General features: G+C 35.3%; 2 protein-coding genes across 4 annotated transcripts; one reads left to right on the top strand and one right to left on the bottom strand.

The window, feature by feature from the left end:
- LOC109825198 lies at positions 7-1,674 on the bottom strand. The gene is made up of 2 exons (XM_020391980.1): positions 983-1,674; positions 7-560 (listed from the first exon to the last, which is right to left on the bottom strand). The coding sequence occupies exons 1-2, from the start codon at positions 1,288-1,290 to the stop codon at positions 293-295; spliced, it is 576 nt and encodes a 191-aa protein (XP_020247569.1). The 5' UTR covers positions 1,291-1,674; the 3' UTR covers positions 7-292.
- Positions 7,717-13,691, top strand: LOC109825196 (CBL-interacting serine/threonine-protein kinase 9-like). Of its 3 annotated transcripts, none has more exons than XM_020391977.1 (14): positions 7,717-8,007; positions 8,721-8,804; positions 9,210-9,281; positions 9,423-9,530; positions 9,642-9,722; positions 9,850-9,903; positions 9,998-10,123; positions 10,214-10,303; positions 10,396-10,518; positions 10,727-10,834; positions 11,042-11,158; positions 11,313-11,369; positions 13,120-13,194; positions 13,286-13,691. In XM_020391977.1, exons 1-14 carry the CDS (start codon positions 7,837-7,839, stop codon positions 13,352-13,354), a joined length of 1,335 nt encoding a protein of 444 aa, XP_020247566.1. In that variant the 5' UTR covers positions 7,717-7,836; the 3' UTR covers positions 13,355-13,691. The 3 variants fall into 3 exon arrangements, with proteins under 3 accessions (XP_020247566.1, XP_020247568.1, XP_020247567.1); XM_020391978.1 differs by having other exon boundaries at positions 7,718-8,007; positions 8,721-8,783; XM_020391979.1 differs by lacking the exon at positions 9,642-9,722.

Below are 19,946 nucleotides of genomic sequence, written 5' to 3' on the forward strand. Positions count from 1 at the left end.
AGAAACATTTCATCCATTTATAGAGCCAATATCAACTGCTGATTCAAATTCGGCGTAAATCTTTGTTGATTGTATTTGTGCGGTTGAATGAGAATACAAGATTGTAACACTGGACCCTTTACAAGGATTCTAATATTTAGGTTAAGACTAAGAGAGGCCGTTCTTTATTGACCCTCTAGCCTAAGACAAGAATAATTCCCTTCCTATGAAGCTTCCTCTCATCTCAACATCTTCCAACGTGTGGGGACCTAATCTACCGCTGGAACATCTCGACCGGGCAGCATCGTTCACGTCAGGGACCGGGCTGCTTTTGTCGCTGATCATTCCTTCGGTTTCTCTCTTCGTCTGGGCCAGTTCGCCTGTATTTTCGCTCCGTTGCTGTCGCGAGTACAAAACCAAGTGTGAGAATTATAGTTGCGGCTGCAAGTACAGCCGACCCAATAAAAACACCATCCCTGACGACGTAGCATTCTCCGTCCATCCATCCTTCGCCGTAAAGCTGTTTATTGTTCATGCTCGATGCTGCGCCCAGCAGGATTGCAGCCAGTGCGAAGCTGGTCCTGTTAAAAGTCTAGGAGTGAATTGCAGAAAATCTCTACGTCCTCTTGAGGTTGTAAATGTACTGTAAAATTTTTATGAGAAAACTTATGATGATTTTCTTCTTCTTTCACTAAACTATCATGTTTGCACGCTTGACATTTATTTTTCTTTCTTCTATCTTCATGGTTTCGTCTTTATGCGTACTTATATTTCTTCTACGCCTATCATCTTTCCCTCCTTTATTTTTAAAGAGTAGTTCATACTTTTTATCCAAACTACTAATGCCATTTGCAACAATTTTCAATAGTTCAATGAAACGGTTTTCCCTAATTTGAAATTCTTTTTGCAGTTTTGCGAAATTTGCTCGCTTAATCTCTAGAAAATTAAATTAGAAGCAGAAGCGGAACTGTGAAAGAATTTTGAAGACAAAACAGTAAAATACCAAGATAGGACCAAGAGGATGATAGGCATAGATATATTTCTCCTAGACTTGTCATCTCTCGACCACATCCTTATGGCTGCGACCGTAGTCCCTGCAACCAGCGCTACAAAGAGGCAGACGACCGCAGCGATGCCCAGGCCGAAAGCAGGGCTCCTCGGCAGATGACACAGGCTCCCGTCGATTCTCATCTCCTCCGCCTTGGACTTCTTGAACTCCGCAGCGATACAACAGGCGAAGGCAGCGGCGCCGAGGAGGATGACCACGGCGGAGACTATGGCCGGAGTTGTTGCATACCGGGGCTTCTCCATCTCGGCTTATAGATTTTGCTTGAGAAGAGGAGGTGGGGAGAGGAGTTTAGTTATGTTATACTTTTTAGAGAGTTTTTTTTGGGTTGTCTCTTATTAGAGAGTTTTGCATCGCTTGAAGAGGAGGGAGATTGGTTGAATTGTCTGGTTTGCTTGGTTTCTTTCTTTCCTCCCAAGATGCATAGACTTTGGTTGTGGCATAGACCTTTCCTTTCTTCAGAGCTGGACAATTTGGAATGCAAAATTGTGTCCTATTGGCAAAGGGAAGGTTAGAGAAGTCCATTCCCTCTTTCTCCTCCATCCTTTCTATTTTATCCTTTTTTTTTTTAATTTTTTGGAAAGGAAAGCAAAGTGTGGGCCCAGATGGGATGCAATTTGGATTGATCTCACCCTAACATTAGGGGGGGTTTGAACCCCCCTCCTTTTCAACTTTATAGATTTCAAAATCTATAAAATTGTTATGAATCAAACTTAGGAATATGATACATTTAGAATATTTTATTTACAGTTTTTCTCATGTCGGATCTAATTCAAAGCTTATTCTATAAAAAGAGTAAAACAAACACCCCTAGTAATAACTAGCACTTTGGGAAACCCCATTAATTAGGTAAATTACACGTAGATACCTAAAGTTTGTCCGGTATTGCACCAAAGTACCCAAAATTTAAAACCTTACACTTCAATACCCAAAGTTTCTAAAAGTTACACTTTAATACCCAATGCGAACATGAGAATTTCACCCAAAAATTCTCATGTGACACCCATATGCTATTTTAGAACATTTTATTCCTTATTTTTTTTTCTTAAATCTATTATTAAACCACTCAAATTCTACTTTAAACCTACCCTAATTCTAGATTAATATAGCATGCGAGTGGTGCATGAGAATTTTTATGATGAAATTCTCACGTTTGCATTGCATTGGGTATGGAAGTGCAACTTCTTAGAAACTTTCGGTATTTAAGTGTATGGTTTAAAACTTTGGGTGTTTTAATGCAACGTGGAGCAAACTTTGGGTTTTAAGTGTAATTACCCCTATTAATTAAGATATCATTTGACGTCCGAAGTAAATAGAAATGTTTGGAAAGTGATCCGGTCGGAGTTGGCTGCTGTCAGATTTTTCCCTGTAAAATTTTCACATGCAATATATAAATCACAATAGTGGTTAATGGGATCCTCTTCTGTGTTAATACGTTCAAAATCAAGTATTTGACTTACACCAATTCTCAAGTTTCCATTCAAATTGAATTACAACATCCACTAAATAATAGACAATTGAGATTAAAAATTAGACTTTTATTGCATTTTGACAGTGGAAATGATCTGAATTCATAGGATAAATTAATGCCTGTAATATTACTTTTTTCCGTACTGTTCTTGTATTCAAGTGAATGATAAATGTGGATCTAAATAGAAGTAAGCTGATTCCCTTTATAAGTCTAAAATATTATCAAAAGTTTACTTTCTTTAAAAACTATTTAACTTACATTAATAATACCAATAAATTCAAAAACAAACTCTTGATAACTAAATATGTTCAAAAATCCTGATATAACAATATTTTACGTACTAGAGTTCTCTATTAGATTGCAAATTGTGGGTAAATGAGTAAATGTCCCCATTGCACTTTATTTTGCTCTTGAGACCTAGTTTTAACATTGCCCAAAATATTATTGTTTCTGAGACCTAACTTTAATATTTTCCACATCTCTAATATTTTATTGTTCTTGAGATCTACCCTTAATATTGCCCGATGTATATCTGACCATTCATGCTGACTCGTCAAGTGATGACTTTTGTCCAAAAAGAAAAGAACTGCACTTAATGAATCTCATGAACCATGCATTTTATCTGGTTCCACTCTCATTTTTGGCCAATAAAAATTATTTCTTAGTAAAATAGTATAGCTTTTAATTGAATTGAATCATCATATTCTTTAATCTTTATGTGATCTATAAAAATTGTTATTAATTAAATTAAAAATTAAACGAGTTGATGTAATATTCCCTATCCAATTGAGGCCAATTCTTTATGTTAGATAGAGATTGTCCTTTGTCACTACTAAACAGAGAGAAACTAGTGAATGCCGAAGGGAGCTGATACTTTTTTCACAAAGAAAAATTCTAATTATGTTTGTAGTAGTTGTACAATTATTGTAAGGTAAATATGAGAAAACACCCCTTAACTTTGGATGATTATTTAAAAGCCCACCTTAACTTTCAAAATGTCAGAAAACACCTCAAGTATAGGGATTGTCAAAAAACCCCTATTTAGCTTTTAGATTTTATCAGAAAACCTCGTTTAAATTTAATATTTTATCAGAGAACCTCCCTAATTATATCGAAGTTAAAAGTGGTTTTCTAATAACCCCTCAGCATAAGGGGGTTTTCTGATATTTTAAAAGTTAGGAGGGTTTGCTGATAATCACGCAAAGTTTTGTTTTGAAGTTTGCTTGGGGTTTTGGTGGGGAGGGGGGTTGGGTTTATCCGTTTATGATATTGTACTTTTGAAAACAAAAAGTTAGGTGCCAATTGAAGCCAACTATTTCTGTTCACAATAAACAAGACATAATCTCTTTTTTTTCTTTTTCTTTTTTTTGGTTGCGTCTAGCAGTATAATATTAGCACAAGTCTTTTTTTAGTATAGTTATAAGAATTTTTTTTGAACTGAGAAACAGGGTGAGGTACCATGTTCATTATATTTATATATAGAAAAACTTAGAATGCACAAACTGATACAGAAAGACCCACAGAATACCTGGAAGAAGGATCGAAGCAAAGAAGAAGCTGGTAAGGAGCGGACCTAGTCGTCACCGACCGAACTAACTTTGCTTAGATACTTCAACAGTAGGCTAAAAGAAAGAAAATCTCACGAACTACTAAGAGTCTGAAACTCATATACGACAAAAACGACTAACACAAGTTCTTACATCACTAAGACACTACTGCATGCTGACTAGAGAGGGGATCAGGAAGGGCGCAAAAGAAACGGCGGCTAGGAGGAAAAGCACAGTCCAAATCAAAGAGCATCAGAGAAGTTGTCGCCACAGTTGCCAGCAGTGTTTATCTTAGCAATTTCCTGCAACTTCAGGTTGTAGGTAGCCCTGCGAATGCGCCTCGCCAGTCTCTCCTTTTCGGCCCTTATCCAAAATAAGACAAATCTAGCGATATTAGCAGCAGTGAGAATAGGATCAGCAGGGAAGTCTCTGAAAATAAGGTGGTTTCTACAGTTCCACATTCCCCAACAGAAGCACAGTAACAAATGTTTCCAGATTGCTTTAATGTCGGCACAAGTATTTGAGTCCCTGTATAAAATAATCAGCCCCTCCATGGAGTGGGGCCATCTAGCAAAAGGTGCAATAGGGAGGAGGGAGGATTAGACTGTACGAGCAAAGAGACAAGTAATAAACAGGTGGTCCTGGGTTGCTACCTCTTGCATACAATGAGGGCAGCGGGGATCTCCATTCCAGCCGTTAGAGACCAGATTTGCTCTGGTATTGAGCTTATTATTAGAGATAATCCAAAAAAGGACCTTAACCTTCAAGGGGATGTTTGATTTCCAAATGAAATTATGGATGTGGGATTGTAAGTTTGTAACCCACCGATGGAGATGACAGAGTATAATGAATTAATAGTAAAAGAGCCAGAAGGGTGATAAGGCCACCACCATATACTGTCATGAGAAGAATTTGTAGCAGCAGAGAGCACATCCAGGTGGGCGATGAGCTAATTAATATCATGTTTCTCTTCGAGAGAGATCCCCCTTCTGAGAATATGGTGCCAATGCCAGGAAGAATTGCGCAGATAGCCTTAAGATCGAACATAACTGAATCTTGAAAAAGCAAGTTGACAAGCTTTTGGAAACATACTACTAAGAGAATTTGCGTTAGTCCACTTGTCGTGCCAAAAACGACATGTTTTACCGTCTCCCACCTGCCATCTAACCATGCTGGAAAAAATGGAGTGGATAGAGTGCAAGTCGTGGATGAATTTAGAAGCTGAACTATTAGGAGGATGCACAAAGGGATTGACACTGTCTTTAGAGTAAAGAGAGAAGAGGACTTTACTGATGAGAGAGTTTCTGTCGAGAGCTTTCCAAAACCATTTGGATAGGAGAGCAATATTGAAAGAGGAGATGTCGATGACCCCAACCCTCCTCCTTGTTTTGGCCTGCGGACAGTGGCCCAACGAAAGCTTTGTACGTGAATAAAAGTGCAACTCTCAACTTTGATAAGTTAGCAGCAGAGATTTTAAGATAATATCAAAATCATCTAGATTTAATTTATGTCGGATAATACTGTGGAGTAGAAAGAATACAGTCGATGAAAAAGAAAGGCACTCAATCTAGGATAATGAGCTGGATGGGCATAATGCCAATTTTGACTCACAACGGCCAATTAGGGTTTTGTCCCAGTGATATCCTCTCATATAACTTACTAGTTTATTGAAAGACAAATATCCATCTTAATCTTTGTCATGCTCTAATTCCAGTGGTATGCTGAGTAATAAACACAGGTTAAATAAATAAATAAAAATATTATAAAAATAATTCGATCGGTGGTGTTTTATGACATCAGTGAGCACTACGTAGATCCGCTGCTGGCTCTATTGGCTCCCGTTAGTTTGAGCATAATATGGTTCAATTTTTCTGATATTTTTATCAATATGCAATTTACGCAATTAGCCTTCAATTATTAGGTGGGTGGAAAAAAGAGAAGAAGACCAATGAGGGTCTGTTTGGTTGTTGTTGGTAAAGTTGTGTATTTATGACACAACTTGGAAAGTTGTTGTTCATATCATCGATTTCACTGAACAACTTTTTTTGTTTGTTTTTTATTCCATTGGAATCATAAATTACTTGTTTGGTTTGCAAAATGTAACTTTAATTGCCTGTTTGGAAAGTGTAAAAAGTGGTTATTGTGTGGTCCCTACTCAAATGATTCCATCGGTCTAGCCCCCTCACTTCTGACACATATGTCAGCTTAATTTCCTTTAAAATCAGACAATTTTAAAGAGATTTGTGAATCCATGCCACATCAGCATAATAAATCACTTTACACTATTTTCACAACTATAAACAAACAATTGAAAAGGAGGAAAGCTGCCATTAGGACACACTTTTTTACACTTTCCATCTTTTTACAACCAAACAGCCCCGGACTGTAACAAATGAAGTCATAACCGAGAAAGACGTTATCATTCGTTCTTCAGGGAGATGAAGTCTTAACTTTTTCTTTCCTTCTTTTTCTTTTCTTAGAAAATATTCCTAATATTCTATCACGCTTACATCAACGTCTCAAACATGCCTTGATTACGTTCTCTGCAACAAATATGTAAATAGCAGGCACAAATTCTAAGACCGCTCTATTACAAATAATAACAAAATTAGAGTTGAGTTATACACGGGAACAAAACGAAAATGCTATTTGTCACGCGAGATGATGTTTTTAGTTATTAGGACAAAATCCAGAAAACGCAACGGAAGATTTGCATGGAATCCTACGAAGGCTTTAAATTGACATTCACCCCAAGTTTTCTATTTTTACAAAATTGACTTGTTCGTATACGTTTGTGAAGGCCAATACCACAAATAACGACATTATATGAGTTCATGTATGTATGTTTGTGTATATATGCGTGTGGGGGGTGTGGTATTATAATAAAAAGGGTTGTTTAAATACTAATCCCTCAAATATTCAACAGTTCCATATTAGTCCCTCAAATATTTGAAATTGCTCATGAGTTCTCAAATCCTAAGGGTTCTTTCAATTTGGTCCCTCAATAACTAAAATACCCCAGTTTTTGTTTCCCCCAAACCCCTCTTGCTAAGGACAAAATATCTGCCAAGGGGCATTTTAATCACTGGGGGTACCAAATCGCAAGAACTCTTGGGATTGAGGGACGCACACGCAAATTTGAAGATGTGAGGGACTGATATCTACACAGCCCTATTAAAAGTTGATGATTGTTAGGTAGAAATAGAAAACTGGGGAGTAAAATGTCAATTTAAAATGAGGGTGATTTCTGTAATTTATCCTAATTACTATGTTTTTATATGAAAAGGTGAAAGAAATTTGATGAAATTAGGCAGCCACAGGACGTTTGAAATCACCTTTCGGTCCTCGAACAATTTTTCATTGTAGACCCAAACCGAGTTTTTATTACCGAAATCGACCGATTTTTTTTTTAATTACCAAAATCGACCCGTTTTATGCCACGTAAGCATAATACCATTTCCTAATTAGTCGGGGTTGCCAACCCCGACTGTTTAGGAGTTGTTAAACCCCAATTAAATCAGGTTTAAGGCTTCTAATTAGGGTCTTCGGTCCTCCATATATGGATACCCGCCTCTCCACCGCGGCTCAACCGCGTCCAATTAATTAATTATTATATAAAGTGGGTCCCACCTTCCCACTCATCCAATTCCTCGGACGTCTCAAAATCCAAACCAAACCCAAATTCTCTCCCTCGCTCTCCCCGCCCCTCTCTCTCTCTATAAAATCTTAATCCAATTATTCTTCGAAAAGGGATCGAGAGAGAGAGAGAGACGATGAGCACGTGCGGTGCACGAACGAGAGTGGGGAAGTACGAGCTAGGGCGAACTCTGGGCGAGGGGAGCTTCGCGAAGGTGAAGTTCGCGCGCGATTCGAGGACCGGCGACGGCGTCGCCATCAAGATTCTTGACAAGAGTCAAGTCCTCAAGCATAAGATGGTCGAGCAGGTAAATTTTTGTGTGTTTTTTTTTTGTATTTTTGAGGTATTATTTCGATTTTGCTTGATTTGGTTGCTGCCATTGATGGGTGCACATTGATCTGTTGAAAAAAGATTGGATTTTTTTTGAATGGATTTGGGGGAAATGTTGAGAAAGATATAATCTTTATCTATGCATGTGAAGTGTTTGAATGAAAAATTGTAGGGTTATCTTGATTTTACCTGATAAAGAATGTGGAGGTATCAAAATTTTAATCTTTACCCAAATTGTCTTATTGAAGAGATAAGCTCAGGATTCAGGTTGTCAGGGTGGCGGTCGACCGGCCCGGTCGACCGCATTCGTGAATTTGAGCAGATTGAGAGAGTTTTCTTTGGGCTTCTATTCTAGGAGCAATTGGAGAGATTGAGAGTTGATTGTTGAGGGTTTATGAGAGATTTGTAACCCTAGTTTGTTCCTCTTGATTTCTAATAGTGAAAACTCCCCCCTCCTTGCCCCGTGGACGTAGGCATCTTGCCGAACCACGTAAAACTGGTGTTTGGTTGTTTGTGCTGTTGATTTTGGTTGGTTGTTTATCTTTCTTGGCGATTGTTTTGGTTTCTCGAGGCACAACACTTATATCTATATTTATCCAAAAGCAATTATAACATATTTTGTGTATCGTACTATGACATTGATGATTTCTTTTGGAGTTGCTGTAACTTAAATTTTTTTCTCTCCCCCAGATAAAAAGAGAAATTTCCACCATGAAGCTGATCAAGCATCCAAACGTCGTTCAACTCCACGAGGTAGTAGGGCCTACATTATATGTTAAATACCTCATTTGACATTTTCTCATAAGCTTACAAGATCTTGCACACTGTCTATAGTCAAGCAAAATGATAGCATCCAATAGATGAGTTATATTTTTCTCATGTATGCTTGAATTAACTTTCAATCGTAAATTAGTTAAACAAAATGATGCATCCTCACGGACTGCCTTCCAAGATTGAGTCTCTATCTGATTTCTTCTTAAGTTTAAATTTGTTTATATATATTTAGTTGCTTTCAATTTATAATTTAGATAAATGAGTGTAATTTGTCATTGTTGTACTGTGCAATCAGTTTGTGCAACTCTCTTTCTCGAGTGCAACGTTGGTTAACTTATTTTCTTTTTTGTTGGATCTGATAGACTGACACCAAATCTCCTTATCAAATTCCACTGTATATTGTAGGTCATGGCAAGCAAGACAAAAATATACATCGTTCTTGAATTTGTTCAAGGAGGAGAGCTCTTTGACAAGATTGTAAGTTTTCTTTAAATTGGTCAAATTTCAGTTATATAAGCAGCGATGTGCAATATTCATGGTATTCTGCATATGCAAAAATAGTCCTCTCCAGGTTATGTGTATTCCCCATTCATTAACCTTTTCAGGTCTGATTCGTAGGTTGACAATGGGAGGTTGAAAGAAGATGAAGCTAGGAGATACTTCCAGCAGCTTATTAATGCTGTAGATTATTGCCACAGTAGGGGCGTATATCATAGAGATCTGAAGGTTTGACCCAGTTTTGTGGTTGATTTTGTCTTTCTTGATGTTGTTATAGTCTTTTTACATGATAATCTTTTTGCAAAATATTTTTTGAATGTGTATATGCATATGTTGCAGCCTGAGAATCTTCTTCTAGATTCATTTGGTGTTCTTAAAGTTTCCGATTTTGGCTTAAGTACGTTTTCACCTCAAATGCGGGTATGTTCAAGTGTTCAACTACAAGTATTTTTAATTATATCAGTTTTAGTTCTTATTAGTTGGTATGATGTATGAATTAAAGAATATAGTTTTTATTTAAATTTAACTAATATTCTTTATAATTTAGGAGGAAGGACTCTTACATACGACTTGTGGAACACCCAATTATGTGGCTCCAGAGGTATAATCAATAATTGTCCTGTATATAGCAAGATCCTGAACAATCTGTCATATTTTTGTTTTAAATCATCTCACGGTGGACTTCTTTTCTCTAGGTGCTCAATGATAAAGGTTACAATGGTGCAACTTCTGACATTTGGTCTTGTGGTGTGATTCTGTTTGTTCTTATAGCTGGATATTTGCCATTCGATGAGCCCAATGTCACAGATCTCTATAAGAAAGTAGGCCTTTAAACATTTTTGTTTTTAAAATACAAAAGTAATTGAGTCTTTGAAGAATGCTGAGGACCATCTTTATTTATCTTACTGCAGATTGATAGGGCAGAGTTTTCATTTCCTACTTGGTTCTCATCTTGTGCAAAAAAGTTTCTTAAACGTATTCTGGACCCAAATCCTCGTACAGTGAGTGTTAAAAATTCAATGATTCCTTTCAGTTTTCTAGCAGTATCCTGTTTGTAGGGCTTAATTCTCACTGTGTTGTATTTTGGTGACAGCGCATAACAATTCCAGAAATTCTAAAAGATGATTGGTTCAAGAAAGGGTATAAGGCACCGGATTTTCAAGAAGAGGAAGAAGTAAATCTTGACGATGTTGATGCTGTTTTCAGTGATTCTAAGGTAATAATACTAAATTCTCATTAAGATTTCTCGTGTGCTGATGTGATGACTTTGGCCCCATTAATCTCCTGTACAATTTGATGCATGCAGGCATCGTTATTTTGTAAATTCTTGATAATGAAGCTTTCTATTTTAAATTAAAGTTATATTTGTTTCTGATATTTGTTGATCAAATGTTTGATTCAGTATACATTCTTTTTGTCTCTAGGAACATCTTGTAATGGAAAAGAAACAGAAACCAGAGTCGATGAATGCATTTGCGCTTATTTCACAGTCATCTGGTTTTAATCTTGGAAATTTGTTTGAGCAGCAGGCGGTATGTATGATAACTACTCTATGGCCTTAATTAAAATGTTAATAATATGAAGTACAGAGTGTATCATGCATTAATGACAAAAAAGTATTAGAAAAATTCAGCATACCTCTCTTCACGTGAAACAAAATAATAATAATAATAATAATAAAGAACTGTAGTATTGCAAATTTGCAAGAGTTTCTAACTTCTTCTGTCAACAAGCTGCAGGGTGTGGTCAAGCGGGAAACAAGATTTACTTCTCAACGCCCTGCAAATGAAATAATGTCTAAAATAGAGGAAGCTGCTAAACCTCTGGGATTCAACGTGCAAAAACACAACTATAAGGTAAATTATAACAATTGAGCTGCACTCAATTATAGTTCTTACTTGGATATATCAGTAATTATTTTTTATGTATTTAAATTTATACCTATTTATCAATTGCATCTGAGGTTACTAATCTGAATTGTATGTACATTGTAATTTGTCATCATTGCAGATGAAACTAAAGGGTGACCAAACTGGACGGAAGGGTCATTTATCTGTTGCAACTGAGGTATGAAAACAAAACTATTTTTGTGTTTTGAAGAAAATGAACTTCGTGGAATAAATTTCTCTCTCTAAAACAAAAATTAAATAAATGGAATTTTGAAGAAACTAAAGCATGGTTGATACAGCTTTCCCAAGATAAAGCTGTAATATCCTCATTGGGTTTTTGAGATATTGGTCTCCCAAAACTTAAGTAATTTTAACCAAGTTCCCCAAAACCCATTATTTTGAGATTGGTCCCCAAAAATTGGAAGTCGCTCCAAATCAGGTCACGTTTCTATTTTCTGTTATGCTGCAACTCTGGTTGAGTTAAAACTCAATGTAACACAGTACCCGTCCAAGTTAGTAAAAGAGGGAGTGGGTTAGGCGAGTTAATTTTGGATACCTCTCTAAATCCGTTTCTTCCAAAACCAAAATTTCCCCAAACTCCTTCAGTGGAAAAGCCCTAAACCTACACCGTCGCTTGCATGATGTGGTCCATCGAGCAGATTCTCACCCAATGTGTGAAGCTGCACTCAGAGTTACTGTTTCAGTTTCACTGAGGAATTCTTCAGTGTAAGTTATGAATATGTTATATTGTCTGTTCCTTTGATGATCTCTCTCTATCTTGGTCATAGGTTTTTTGAGTCCTTGGATCAAAGTATTGATGGGATAGGAGGGACCTGTTTGTTTTGGACTGAATTTGCTCTGTTTTCTGCTCTGTTTTTTTCTCCTTTCCCCGCTCCTTGCTGCTCTATTTGCTTATCCATTTGATGTAATGATTGGTGTGGCATTCAAATTTACAAAACACCATCTTATTCCCATGTCCAGAGCACAGTTGCTGCACAAGCTCAACATTTCTATGGCTTGAAATCACTTCAAAATAAGTTTGAGAGCTTAGTTTATCAAAAGGAAATGCTTAGAATCAAATAAATTGGAGAGAAGAGTGGAAACCAATGAGTTTGGATGGAGAGGTGAGCTAATAATGGGTTTGGAGAGATATTACTAAGCTAAGCATTTGGATTGAATGAGGAAGATGTGGGTTCAATGGATAATGAAAAAAAAGTAACAGATGTCACTCATTTTGTGGGTCAAGTTAACATCGTTCAACTGTGGGGACCTGTTTGGAGTGGGTAACAAGTTTTGGGGGACCAATTTCAAAGTAATGGGTTTTGGGGGACTCAGTTCAAATTACTTGAAGTTTTGAGGGAGCAATATCTCAAAAACCCATCCTCATTTCATCCATGCTGATGCCATTTTACAAGAAATGATTGTGTTAGTTGTTTAAACATGATACTAATCTAGATAACATAAACATAAATTGATTGTTCCTAACATAGAATAAAATTGATAAATTGAGCTTAATTTTATCACAATAGAAATTTATTCAACTGTAATCTAACTTTTTGAAATTTGCTATCAAAGCAATTTTCCTATATCGTCTAAGGACTGAAAACAACTCATAGACACAAGGTTGTGCACGGAAATATGCAAAAGAACGTTGAAATATATAATCTTCAAAAGCATAGAGGTATATTTGTAAACTGCACTGTAGTTTGTTCTCTCTTTTGTCAAGAAAATGATAAGATTTAAGATATCTAGTCTAAAAATCACTTCATCAAACGTCTGAGATGAGAATAATATATGATTGATAAGTTATTTAAACTGGCTTTCGCTTATTGGCTGTGAAAATAAAAGGCCCAGAGAATACACGCATCTGTTATGGTTTAGTATGCATATGTTCTGACCAATTTCGCCCTTAAAATCATTGCCCTCAGGTTTTTGAGGTTGCTCCTACTTTCCACGTTGTTGAGCTCCGTAAAACTGGAGGAGACACATTAGAATTTCAGAAGGCACGTCAAATTGAACTCTACTTCTAGTAACAATTATTGCTATAATCCTTTAGATGAAACCTCGCTTATTGAGCTTGATGTCTTTGTGCAGTTCTACAAGAGCTTTTCTACAGGTCTCAAAGATATCGTTTGGATAGCTGAAGAAATCCCAGAACAATGAGGCAAATCATCAAGATACTATTTCCACAACAGCTTCGAGAAGACAGACCAAAGGGCATCTTCCATCTGTTGTCGGCTCAAAATTTCTCCCCTAAACCTATTTGCCAACTTAGCAGAAGTTGCTAAGAGCCTTTGCAGATCAATCTACTTCTGAAGACATTCAGTTTCTTTCTTCCGCGTGGTCGGAATATTTGGTAGAGAATTCCAATGAGAAGCTTGAGTTATGTTATATTGTTACTGTGATGTATCTGTGTACTTGGGAGCATGACATTCTGAATGTAATTTGTGGGAAAATATAGCTCATTCTTTTTTTTTGTGGAGCAAGTTCCTGATTGGTCTCTTGATTGCAAATTGAAGGTGTATCTGTTCTATTTTCAGTGTAAAATTTCAGGAGAAAACAAAGGAAAAGTAATTGTTACCTGAAATTTAAGTTGCCAGATTTTAACACCTGTGTGTGTTTTTTTTTTTTTTTTTTTGTGAAATAAGGGCGTTACCCCCAATTTGTTATAGATAAGAGACGCAGTTACAAGAGGAGGAAGTTCACAGATAACCATGTAGAAATCATTTACATCATTATTCTCAAAAGAGAGGGGGAAAAAGCAAAAATAAAATTACATTCATAATGTTATGCTCCCAAGTACACAGATACATCACAGAAACAATAGAACATAACTCAAGCTTCTCATTAAAATTCTCTACCAAATATTCCAACCACGCGGAAGAAAGAAACTGAATGTCTTCGGTAGTAGAAATGATTGCATTTGCATTTGGTCTATGAGTTATGCTTTGGTGCTCCGAAAATAAGAATCATCTTCTCCTATGAGGCATTTGCATTTGGTCAAAATAGAAATGGCGCATTTGGTCAAATAGAATCATATTGTATATAACATAGGAGAAGATGATTGCATTTGGTTAAACTGGCGCATTTGGTCAAATAGAATCAACCTCGGCCTCAGTTGCAAAGTTTTGAGCCAGGAAAAGAGAAAATGCGCACAGCATTTTGGTAACTAACCTCTGCAAGTTCTTTTTCAGGCATCTCAAGCATCGTGGCCACATGATTCAACACCTGAAATTTTGCAAAATAGCCTTTTTCATCAGAGCAATTTCTACTAGTCAACTATGGACAAAGAATGCAGTAACTTAAAGAAAGGTTAATTGCACGTAGACCCCCATGTAGTATCGCTCTTTTGAACTTACTACCCCTGTAGTTTCATTTTTGGGACTCTTTTGCCTTGGGTGAAAATTTGGAAGATATTGCTCACGGACGAAATTAGCGAGTCTATCTAAAAGTAAAAGAGCAGAAAAAGTCGATCAATGTTTCGATATGCAACAATGATACTGCGGGGATAATATGTTCAAAACTGTGAAACTACAGGGGCTTGATGTAATTAATTAACCCTTCCCTTGAATTTATTTTTATGCGTCGCTGTTTTCAGAAATAATTGCAATTACAATTGTTATACCTCTCCCCATACGATATAATATTTTTTTTTCAAAAAAAAAAAAAAATTAATTTTTCATAGCTTTATATCATTTAGTTACTATTTGTTTTCCCTGCAAAGTTCATTTTGCTCGTCTGTCGCATAAAATTGCTGAAAAGCATGATGAATTCTTTCTTCGTTATTTCTAAAAGGTCACCAAGTTATACCTCTCCCGATACGATATAATATTTTTTTTTTAAAATTAATTTTTCATAGCTTTATATCATTTAGTTACTATTTGTTTTCCCTGGAAAGTTCATTTTGTTCGTCTGTCGCATAAAATTGCTGAAAAGCATGATGAATTCTTTCTTCGTTATTTCTAAAAGGTCACCAAAAACATTTACACAGTGAATGGAAACTGGTTTCCCCCAGTCCTTGGCAAGTGCAAGTTGTGGCCGAAAAACTTCAACCTAGAAGAAATAGTATATAGTAGTGAAGTACGTTGGAAAACTTCAACCTGAACGAAAAAGCTCAAGTAAATTGCAAAATAAAAATGTCCATCTATATTCCATCTATAAATTAATATTAGGGTGTGTTTGCACCCAAAACTGGACAAACAACTAGGCTGCTGTTTTTCTAAATCAGTTCTACTTTAGACCAGGGGAAGGATGATCCAAAATAAAACTGATTTATTGGTCAAATTTTGGGCTTGGCGCGGCCTACAAAAAACTTATGGCCCCGTTTTTGCCCAACAGGATTCTCTCATATACAGTGATTTGGTTGAATTAAACGTGACTAAATAAAGAGGTCTATATAGAAGAAGAACAAGAATCCTGTTGGTCCCATATTTTGGGTCCCTGTAGCAAAGCTCAATAACTGTATATGAGAGAATCCTGTTGGGCAAAAACGGGGCCATAAGTTTTTTGTAGGCCGCGCCAAGCCCAAAATTTGACCAATAAATCAGTTTTATTTTGGATCATCCTTCCCCTGGTCTAAAGTAGAACTGATTTAGAAAAACAGCAGCCTAGTTGTTTGTCCAGTTTTGGGTGCAAACACACCCTAATATTAATTTATAGATGGAATATAGATGGACATTTTTATTTTGCAATTTACTTGAGCTTTTTCGTTCAGGTTGAAGTTTTCCAACGTACTTCACTACTATATATATACTATTTCTTCCAGGTTGAAGTTTTTCCGCCACAACCTGCACTTGCCAAGGGAGGGGGGAAACCAGTTTCCGTTCACCGTGTAAATGTTTTTGGTGACCTTTTAGAAATAACGAAGAAAGAATTCATCATGCTTTTCAGCAATTTTATGCGACAGACGAACAAAATGAACTTTCCAGGGAAAACAAATAGTAACTAAATGATATAAAGCTATGAAAAATTAATTTTAAAAAAAAAATATTATATCGTATCGGGAGAGGTATAACAATTGTAATTGCAATTATTTCTGAAAATAGTGACGCTCAGGAGCATAAGGGAGCCTCAGTGTGTTCAGTGGTGTTATAGGATACTATTGGATTGCGTATTTTATAAATATTTTTATTTGTATTTTCTTAGGACACTACTGAAATTAGGATAGCAGACCGCCAGAATTAGAGAACACTAAAATGGATAAAAGTATAAAATTATCAATATAAATTTTATATATAACCGTGATAAATTATATGGAAACACGTACCTTTAGACAAAATCCTAGTGCCCCCACTACTCAAGAGTGCATGCATGTTTTTCCTTCATAAGTCTGTACCTTATGATTCTTTCTGAAATAGCTATTGGCTTGCATGTCTATTTTGGGGTTTTTTCATGATTAGTCCCTTAAATCTTTTAATATTTTAAATTAGTCCCTCAAATCATTAAAAATGTTCTTAGGACCCCCCGAAAAAAAAATCTAGTAAGTTGTTTCAAATTAATTCCACTAATTGCATGTCACATCTACTTTTGATTGAAGGGACTAATTTCAGAATAACTTAAGATTTGGGAACCTAGCTAATAGCCATTTTAATGATATTTTAAAATGATTTAAGAACCGGGGGACCATAGAAATTCGATGATTTGATGGACTAATTCCAAAATATGAAATTAACGGGACTGATATTGAAAATAATATGCCCAATTCTGTTCCCACTAAACTCCCGGAAATACAAAGTGTCTTGAATGATCTGTCAACACTTTTAACTTTTCCTACAAAACCCTCAAAAAAGTGTCTCTTGCAATTGGAGCACCTTATTATATGCCCAATTCTGTTCTTTCCTGTTCTTCTATGGGGGCCCAACTTCTCCTCTTCTTTTTGCTTTTTGGGTGTTTGTGGGAAAAGTCAGAAGTTTCTTGGAGTTATTTGAGACACTTTGAAGTTTTCAGGGTTGTTTGGGAAAAAAAAAACAAAATTCAAGGGAAGGGTTAATTACATCAACCCCATGTTGTTTCACAGTTTTGAACATACTAGTTTGGATTACATGTGCAATGCACGTGGTTGAATATCATAGTTATTTAAATTAATAAAAATAGAATAAAAATAAAAGAGAAAATAAAGTTGATCATCAACTCAATAATCTCTCTTTCAAATAAAATATTGTTATTGTTTCCTTCAACCCAGACTGTCGCCACGTGATCTACTATTTCTGAGTTATAAACACATTGATCTAGTACAATATCTTTGTTTATTAGTATCTTAAAGTCTTCAAAAGATGGGTGATCATTCAATTCGCAAAGAAATTTTGCATATGAATTTACTTGCAATATATCCATTAAACTTTTAGTTGTGGTTTGACTCATATTCACATTAAAGTTTAGTTGCGGTTTCACTCATATTTACATTATCTAATATTCTCATTTAATTTTATAGCTCATTCTCCGTACCATAGAAGTAAAACTGAATGTATGAATAATTATTTGCTTGCGAAATTAGAGCATTGAGATTATGATATATTTCACCATGTACTTTAAATATAAAAAAATTCTTTGATGCAAGGTCCCTATCAAATCTTACCCTCAAATAATGTGTAAAATGCTATAATAACTCACTTGCCTGGAGCAATTATATTGTATATAGGATATATACAATAGTCTCATGTATTTTCTGGTTCTGACTGCAAAATATGCAAGAGTGATAGTCCCGTATATTTTTTGATTTTAATTACTTTTGTAATTAATGTTCTCTAAATACACGTGATTATTAGTCCCGAGTATTTAAGAGATGGTTTTTATTTTTTTACAAAATCAACCTCTTTTTTGCCAGCCTTGATGGTGTGACAAAAAAGAGGTCAATTTTGTTAATTATCATGTAAAACAATCGATTTTGTTAATATATTTTAAAAAGTGATATTTTTTTAAAAATCTCCTAAAATAAGCTATTAATTCAAAATATGAAATGGGCGAAAAGACCTAAACATTTTGGTGATTAATTGACCCATAAATAGGGAAAAATAATAATTGGAATAAAAGTATATTTAAATTGAATCTAACAAGGCACTTCAAAGAATAAAGCATGAAATAGATCCAAGAAATTATTAAAAAAAGAATTAAAGAAACTAATTTAAAAAAATTGAGATCAAGGGATAGAGGGAGAGAAGACCTCACCGACATAAATTCTATTTCTCTTCGAGCGTGACATAAAATTGGTGGAGGATGAGCGAGGAGAAAAGTGAACAGAATAGGTGACAAAGTGGGCGTGCTTATATAAATAGGTTATTAAGATATTCATCATGAAATCTTAAATACATACATGTTAATCCCTAACATCGTTGTAATTGCTCATTTACAATGATATTACTATTCAGTATTAAATCAATTTTATTATATAAGATTATATACATTTTTAATAAATTATAAAGTATATATATGGAAACCTCGATGCTTATAGCCAATAGTTGGGCTCCACAAATTAGGTTAACTTTACATTGTAGTTTACTATTGGTAATAGTATTGGCAATGCCATTACCTTTCCTCTTTATCTTATTATTAATACTTTTCTGATGTAAGTCCTCTTTTGCTAGTTACTAAATTGTCTATGTTTTGTTTTTAATATATCGGAGGTTAGAATATTCTTTTCTGTTTAAAAAGTTTCGACATGATTTTCTTAAAAAATATATACTCATAGTAGCAATAGTATATACTTCAGTTCAACTCAAACATTGGCTTGAAGCCATTTAGAATGAGGTCCTTTCTATACTAGAATGATGACATATTGATTATACAATCCAAAAGTCAAAGAAATTTTTTTTACAATGATTAAGTAATTTAATATGTCAAATTAACAACTAATTTATAAAATATACATGAGCAACGCAGATAACTATAGAAAGTAAGGTATATATGTTCATAAAAATTTTATAGTGAGTGACCAACTACAATCATCCTAATTTAAGCATAAATAATTATTATTTTAGTTACTAATTTGATACACGTAACTATGAAATAAATCTTAAGCAAAAAATAGGAATTGAAATTATATTATCATGTAGGTAAATAAATAAATGCTATTAAAGTTCCTCTTTATAGTAAATTTAAAAGTAATATTTTAAATTATTAAGTACCAAATATTAGTTCACACGAAAAAGTAAAGTAATCTATGGTCTATATACCTATATAGTCAATTGATTAATGTTTGTGGTGAAAGTTGATATCTTCATTGCTGAATCTATTACACGTTTATCGATTACAGATTCAAAGTAAAATTAAGTTGATATCTTCATTGCTGAATCTATTACACGTTTATCGATTACAGATTCAAAGTAAAATTAGTCTTTTTATAAGACTTTCTTACACAATGAAAATAAAAAAATACAATTCTCGTCAAACAGCGTAGAGATCGTTTATCGGTCTTCTGCTTGCGTGGGATCTTGGCCTGTGACGGGCAGGGGGTTCCATCACCATCCTCACGCTCTGTAAGAAATTCATCTCAAGTCTCTGATTTGAGAGAATTTTTGTCAAGAGAAAGACCGACGCAACAGGCAGTTCACTCATGTCAATGTGAACGGCTTATTTCTGCGGTCCTCTCAGAAGGTCACTGTTGCACGTCCACACCTCGACGATCGGTATTTGATAGATTGTCAAATGTGGCCAGACCTGTCAAGCGACGACGTTATCACAAAAAGAATATCCCCGAAACTGAACATCCCGAAGTCACTATTAACGTGATTGGCAGAGGGAAGGCCTCGACTTTGAGCTC

Source organism: Asparagus officinalis, chromosome 10 (assembly GCF_001876935.1).
Source record: "Asparagus officinalis chromosome 10, Aspof.V1, whole genome shotgun sequence".
NCBI classification, from domain to species: Eukaryota; Viridiplantae; Streptophyta; class Magnoliopsida; order Asparagales; family Asparagaceae; genus Asparagus; species Asparagus officinalis.